At 41.9% G+C, this 7,649-nt stretch overlaps 2 protein-coding genes across 6 annotated transcripts in view; one reads left to right on the forward strand and one right to left on the reverse strand.

Annotated features, from left to right (window-relative positions):
- LOC101860129 overlaps nucleotides 1–6,942 on the reverse strand; it is a gene marked incomplete at its 5' end in the record, with an annotated part of 19,622 nt that extends 12,680 nt beyond the window's left edge. Inside the window, 2 exon segments of the mRNA XM_005109300.3 lie at nucleotides 87–222; nucleotides 6,791–6,942. Of these exon segments, the coding sequence (XP_005109357.1) occupies nucleotides 87–222; nucleotides 6,791–6,889 (235 nt within the window).
- Nucleotides 6,943–7,225: 283 nt separating this feature from the next.
- LOC101860369 (sodium/bile acid cotransporter 7-B) overlaps nucleotides 7,226–7,649 on the forward strand; it is a 23,208-nt gene continuing 22,784 nt past the window's right edge. For 2 of the 5 annotated variants that reach the window (XM_005109302.3, XM_035972619.1), the window contains exon 1: nucleotides 7,231–7,510. In XM_005109302.3, coding sequence (XP_005109359.1) covers nucleotides 7,429–7,510 — 82 coding nt within the window. In that variant the 5' untranslated portion in view covers nucleotides 7,231–7,428. Of the gene's footprint in view, nucleotides 7,511–7,649 lie in introns of all 5 variants that reach the window. The other 3 variants (XM_005109301.3, XM_013088562.2, XM_035972620.1) reach the window with 3 other exon arrangements.

A 7,649-nucleotide genomic window follows, 5' to 3' on the forward strand; every position in this document is an offset into this window, starting at 1 on the left:
TCTCTCTCTCTCTCTCTCTCTCTCTCTCTCTCTCTCTCTCTCTCTCTCTCTTTTTCTTTCACTCTCAGTACCCTCCCCTCACTCACCAATGATGTGCTTGATCGGGTTGGATGGCCCGATCTGTACTCGGCATGCTGGACACTGATTGTTTCTCTCTAGCCAAATGTCCAGACACAGCTGACAGAACACATGGAAGTTGGGGCACAGCACCGGCTGTTTTACCTGGATAGGACGAATTGAGAACACATGAGTGCTACAAAAGGTGTGAGGGAGGGAGAGGAAGGCACAAAAACAGATAGAGACAGACACAGTTAGAAAGACAGATGTCAAGTCTAGGCGCAATGCATAGAAGGTGAGGCACACCATCTATGGTGTTTTTACCTGGATAAGACATACAGAAAACACATGAGAACAGCAAGCACATGATTGACAAAGAATGAAAGACAGGGTGGGGGGAGGGGAACAGACAGACAGACAGAGAGACAGAGAGAGAGATGGGGGAGGGACAGAGAAAGACAGAGAGAGACAGAGACAAAGAGATAGAGATGCCCAAGCACAACTGACAGAATTTGCAGAAATTGGGGCACAGCACAGGGTGGTAATAACTGGAACGGGAAAACAGAAAACAGAAAAAGGAGGAGGGATGGCTCTGTTACACCCCAAAACCAAAGCACAGCCCAAGCTTTCCTCAACAGCCCTAAAAATGATAAATAAAGGTGAAATAAATAGACATGATATAAGGATGCGGGGGGTTGTAGGAACAGGAGAGAAGTCATTTTCACAGAAATTCTCATTACACTCAAATCAGTTAAAAGGTATTTCCCAGGCTCCCAGGATTTTACTTTACAGCATCTCCAGTCAGTCCACGAGACCACTTCCATTACTTTTCTCTTTCAAACAATGGACTGTCTAAACTGTTTCACGTGATGGACCGGAGCATGCTCCTGAGCATGTGAGCATGTCTACCTTTACCCTCCTGAGCAACGAATAATTAAATACACATGTTTGAATGAAAAGCATTGTGTTTCTATGTGTCAACCCATAACAAACTCAGCACACAGGTCCTATCAGCTCGAGAGGGGAGGGGAAGGAGGGGAGGGAGGGGAGGGGGCAAGAAGGAGGGTAATGCAATACTGCATGGGAACTGGGGCAGAAGTTATTTTCTTTGACATACACATGATTTCTTGTTCAGGTTTGTCGGGCTGTGTGGATTATGTTTGTGAGCTTGTGAATATATTGTGTGTGTAGTTGTTTGAGCGTGAAGGCATGGTTCGTAAAATGATTGCACTAGAAGTGGTGTGCTCTGACTGTGTTGGTTACATCATCATGATTGTGAGCTGATACTAAGAACAATTTCTCTCTTTTTCCCTTGAAAAGCTCATTATATCATTTTTACTCTCTTCCTTTCTCTAGATTCAACACCAAACAAGGCCCATGCACTTTCTATCCTATTATGTGGATGGCAGTGAGGAGAAAACATTATTGCCTGATAATAAAACCAAGCCAAGCATCAAATTTTAGAAGAGATTAACAAAAAGTTCTGAACTGAGATAGAAATTTGTAAGAAGTTTAGTACTCCCCAAGTCAACCCTCTAATGTTCTAAAAAATTAAGATAAAATCGTCAACCCTCTAAAGTTCTAAAAAATTAAGATAAAATCGGAAACACTCGACAGAAAGAAGGAACACCAAATATATGAGAACATCGAGCTGGGTTTGTTCCAATGCTTTCAGCAGAATGCTATAAATACATTTAATTCCCTTGATTTTCTTCAATATATCTCTTATTTTTCATTATCATGGTTTACTGAAATTCCAGATATGTGAAGTATCATGGTAAAGTCAGTCTCTCGTCAAATTAATGAAATCCACAGCATTTCTTTGGCCGACAGGCAACTTTTTTCTAATTTTCTTTTTTTGGCTCAACACCTTCTTTATATGTCCATTTAAAAACACATTTTTGTGTGGATTTTGCTGAAAAATATTGATTAACCCTAGCCTTACAGGGCCATCTATTTTTACCCTATATGCTCCCAGTTTGCCACCCATTTTTCAAGGGTACTACAACAAAAAACAATATATACTTTAAAAAAATCATAGCTCCAAAACCGTAAATGATAACTCCATGAAATTTTCAACAAAGACTCTTATATATAAGTTGTGGCAAATGAAAAAACACATTCAACTGGGTCATAATCAATTTCAGCATCTTGCAGATAGTCCCATTGCAATTCATCAGCTGGCTGAGTACAAGTGCCACGCCTACCCGTGTCCCGCTCCCCCCCCCCCCTTTCGATCACCACTATCATTGAGTCTAATTCTAGCTCCATCAACAATAAGCCTTCTAACCTCATTGTCAAGGTCAGAATCATAGCTGTAAGTGTTAGACTCTTGTCCAAGTCTATTACCTGGCTGAAAACTTTCCCAGGAATCATCAGAAAAATTAAATGACTCAACAGAGTCAGAATGATTACGATGAGATGCAGCGCTACAATTTGGTTCAATCATAACACATCAAAAACGTCTTGTTTTTCAACAAAAATGATGAAAAATAGGCCACGATCGACTGTACAGAAGTGAAAACATGTTCTGAACAAAGGGAAATCACCCACGAAAACCGGTTATTTCCTACATGGGGCAGATCGGCAGTTTCGTAAGCAAGTATTAAGTAGGCTACTAATTTCGACTTAAGTCAAAAGTGGCAAACTAACCTGACCCCGCAGAATTATGCAAATTTTGATGGCCAAATTATGCAAGAAAAATGCGAAACGATGCAAAAATTAGGCAAGTTACCGTAACGCCATTCGCGACAGTTTTGCACTTTTTCAAAAAGAATTTTCATGTTTTATGTACAGAAAAATTGAAAACAGAACATATAAATATCAGTAATTTGTTGTGTATTTGGAAAGAAAACAGTACACATCAGTCAAAAAAAACCCAACCCCCCCCCCTCCCAAAATATAATCTCTGCAACTTTCCATAGAGGAAAGAAAAATGGTTTAAAAAAATAAAGACATCTGGACATCTGATGCTGGCACATCCCTAAAACCAGGGACACCTGTCAAACATGAAACATCAGCAGACATGATGGATTGAAAAATCAAACATGCTCAGGGAAAAAAAACCCTTACCCATAACAATTAGGCTAGCAAAGATCTTTTAACAAGGAAAATAACCAACTTATCACTTAAATGAGACTTATTACAGTGATTACTTCCCTTTAGTCACACGTAGAGGAGCTAAATTGTTAGTAAATGGAGGGGAAAAAAAAGTGAAAAAACGCGGGGAATCCAAAATTAAGCACATGCTGCGGAATTACGCGAAAAAACGCAGTCTCGCTGTGGCCGCACAATCGCTAATCCGACGGGGACAGACTAACTCTGGTGCAGTGATTTTGAATTAAGTCGAAAATGACAATGTAAGGGTTAAAGACACAAAAACTATAAATTTTCGGTTTCCAAGGACCCTCAGGCTATGGAAGTTACCAAACTTTGGCAGCCATTTTCTCGCTAATTTTACCTCTGAAACCAGGCGACCCTGACCTTCCATCGCAAATATTTCCACAGAGCATTAACATCAAAAGCAATTTAACTATATCACTAGCGTCGGTACAACTTGACATGGGTATACATTTCTGGCAATCTCTGGTTTTTGTCCCTAGACCAAGAGTTCTGCCATATCAATAGTTCCTTTACGGATTAGAGAGGTGGAGATGGGGGAGAAAGCGGGTATTGTTAGGCATTGTAAGTTGCAGGGTAAAGGGAAAAAGTAAGGGTTTGCCTTAGGGGTGCAGGGGTAGCTCAGAGAGCTGTCTAACACAAACCGATTGCCCGACTTTAGGCCTTGAAAACAAACGTGTCGGCTTCGTTCAGTTTGTGCCATGATGGTCACTTTTCACCCTAAATCTGGCTAGCTGCGCCTACCAAACCAAACCGAACCGACCTATACTGATTGAGATTGTGCCAATGGGCAGCAGTTGTTAACCTGCTACTACAAGTAATTTATTACTGCAGAGTTTCTCAGAGGGCTGCCCGACCAAACACACACAAAAGAGGGGATATTTTGAGCAGGGTACCCAAACCCTAAAGGCTAACTCAGCGATTTATAAGATTCCCAATTTATTTCAGATGCAATTAAACACTGGAATCTTAAACCCTGAAGCACGCAGGCCCTATATAAAGGGCATGAGCCTGGCTACCCAGGAAGCGCGCAGGCCCCATATAAAGAGATAAAGAGCAAAGACGCTGACCTTTTCAATGGAAAAATTCCAGAATTTCTTATATGGAAAATGACGTAGTATATTACAGGTCAAAGTCATAGCTGCCCACCCCTCTCTGTGGCTATCAGGGACAGCCTTGCTCAAAACCAGGGACATTGACTAATTATCAAGGACACCTTACGCATAGTCGTTATACCTTAATACTGCACACCTGCCAACTCTCCCGAATTTTCGTAATTTTCCCGAGCAACAGAAATCTTGTTCAATTTCCCAAAATTCACACACAACAAAAAATAATTATAATGTCAACGTCGTCAGAATGCGAAACTGGCCTGCCATGCAGGCCCTAGGCCTGAACCCTTAGTGTCAATAGGTGAGCAAACCCTATTTATAAGAGTAAGAGAAAGATATCTTTTATTTAATATTATTATTATTATTATAATATTACAGACTCATTCACCGTCATAGCATGCCCGTGACATAATATAACATAACTGTCTTCGAGCTCACGGGCCACACTTAATTTCCCCTTGAGTCGATCTCTCTTCAAAATTCCCTATTTTTGCTTTTCGAAAGTTGGCAGGTCTGAAACTGGTTCGCAACTGTTGTCTGCTAGCGCCCAGGAAAGCTGTTCTGTCGCTCCGTAAAGTTTTAACGAAGTCCGTAAACCGTCGTAAATCTATACCTAGCTAGATCTAGATTCTAGATCTAGGCAGATAGCCTATCTAGGCTAGTTTGTGAGAAAGCGGGAGCGACAAAACTAGATTGTGCTGTCCCCTCTCCCTCTCTCATTAGGCCTAGGCCTAGTGCAAGTGATGTGTGTTGTAAAGGCATCACGCGATGGTGAAGGTGGAGGTGTGTGTGTGTGTAGGTGTAGGCCTAGCCATTGTGTGCGTGTAGGCCTACGGTGTGGTGGCCTTGGCCTAGGAGGCCTAGTGTGTGCTGTCACCAGTCACTGTCAGTCGCCAGTCATCATTGCAATGGAATCAGGTTCCCCTCTTCACTAGGCCTAATTTTTCTGTTTTAGAAGTATGCTTGCCAAGTTTTTATTTTCCAGGAACGTCGGTCAAAATCCGTATTTCCGGGACAACAGCGATTTTTCAAGAAAATCCGTACAAAATACGGATGGCTGGGGACAGTGGGCAGCTAGGCAAAGTAATAAATAGTGACCAATGACTTTGCAAGTTATAATCTTGACCTCGTACAGCGTCTCTTGGCCAAGATATCGATCGATAAAGAGAGGATGAAGAGGCTAGCCGTACTTAATGATGGCTAGACTGCTAGGCGAGCCTTAAGTACGGCTAGACTGGTTGGAAGTACGGCTAGACTGGTTGGAAGTACGGCTAGACAGCTGGGCTAGTCGTACTTATTCTTAATATGATGGCAAGACTGACCATAAAAGGGCCTACTGAATTGTAAATAAATTTTTTGTTTGCAGTACCCAAAGTATTTGTATTTGAGACGAAACCAGGTGCCTTAATGATAATGACAGTGCATTTTAAACCTCCTGTTTTCTAATGTCAATAGGGCCTTATAAGTACGGTAGACTGCCAGGCTAGGCTAAACTTCTTGGCTAGCCGTACTTAAGTATGACTAGACTGTAAGGCTAGCCGTACTTAAGGCTGAATTGTAAATGAAATTTTTAGTTTGCAAAGCCTAAAATATTTGTATTTCAGACAAAACCAAAAGGTGCCTTTCTGATTTGCATTATTTAAATCTGAATAATTACTAGATCTAGATCTAATGAGACCTGTGTACTCAACAGGTTCGAGTCAATAGGGCCAAACTTATATACGGCTCGCCACTTCGATAAAGTGACGCAGTCCAGCTGAGCGGCTACACGTTGATGTACTAATAGTTGAGTTTATTGCATTTTGCGCTTTGTTTGTATTATTTGATCGCTTATCATTTTTTTAATGGCTCATTCTATTACTATATTAGCTTTAAGAAAAGATATGGTTTTATAAATGCCTTTTATCATCTGTTGAGCTATAAATGGTCATTTTTTAGTAGCAGGTAGGGCTTTATAAGTGTATCTCAGCTGAATTTCCCCTCGTCAAACCCCCATGTTCACAACCGATCGGCCATGCCGGTGGGGAATTTTTGGCGGGTTACTTACAGTGACACGCTGAGCACTTCTAGGGTTAAAACAATCATCACTAACTCAAGTTTGCTCAGTGGACCTTGTCACGGTTACGGTAAGTGCCGGCCCTTTGCCTTTGTGGAACTCCGGTGATCTTGTAGTTCCGTTCGTTTAAGTCCACGACCCATTTGTTTACATCCAGAGAAGAAATCCGCAGAAGTCTTGATGACCAAATACTCTTTGACTCTTTGAAATAGGCTGCACAAAGAGCAGGGATGCAACCTAACTTTAAAACATCACATTAGGAAAACATTCAGGGGGGCATGCCCCCCTGAACCCCCCAACCTCCATATTTTTGTTAGGTCAGGGGGGCAAGCCCCCCTGAAACCCCCCTGACTTTAACGAACGAAACTACAAAATCGCCGGAACTCCTCCCCTGCGGTAATCATTGGGGCTAGAATCTAGAGCTAGATTGTCCCACGCTTCTTACCTTTCCAAGACAAATCTGGCATGACATAGGTAAGGTAAAAGTGATGTTGGGTTGCTTATTGTGGCGGGCAACCTTCGCCTCTGTCGATTCGGACGCCATCCTCACTGGCCACTGGTAAACTTTCACTTGTTAGACACAGACCTGATCTTGTACTTGTCTTTAGCAACAAAAATTCAGTACATCGATATCAAGCTCAAGTTCTAGATCTAGATCTAATCTAGATCTACAGAAAAGCATGTCTAGCAAACGATGCTTCGCTGCTTGACTCCATGAAGCAAGTAATGTCCAAACATAACCCTCTCATATAAAGCAACTTTTAGCAAAGAGTCCGCTGTAGATCAAGATCTAAGTTATCAGCCGAAAGAACTCTTGTTGGCAGGGCCAAACTTTGTTGAAACTTCCGTCAACGACCAATCACTCAGTGAGAGGAATTTACCAAAACAAATCGAGAGTGGTGTCCCTTGCCAAGTACCGTCGCTGCCCCAGACAGTAGACAAAACGTCAACAATCAACGCAAGACAAGAGTTTCAATTGGGACCCGCGAAGGTGGCTCAACTCAAACTCCAATTTCAGCTTTTCTCTCGGATGTCCAACCCGTGAGCGTACTCAAGGGTCTCTATGTCTTGTTGCTAGCAGTCATGAAAAACAATCACTTTTGCTGTGGCATATTGATCGTCATTTTGTTTGCAAAACTGTTTCCCAGTATCGGCAACGCCGGCGGTAAGTTGGTAAAGCTGAGTAGGCTACTTACAACTTACACTACACAAAAATTAAAGGAAGAGGCTAGCTAGATCTAGATCTAGATCTATACATTTTTAGTGTGCAGTACCTAAAGCATTTGTATTTGAGACGAAACCAG

This window comes from Aplysia californica, unplaced genomic scaffold (assembly GCF_000002075.1).
Source record: "Aplysia californica isolate F4 #8 unplaced genomic scaffold, AplCal3.0 scaffold00763, whole genome shotgun sequence".
Lineage (NCBI taxonomy): Eukaryota > Metazoa > Mollusca > Gastropoda > Aplysiida > Aplysiidae > Aplysia > Aplysia californica.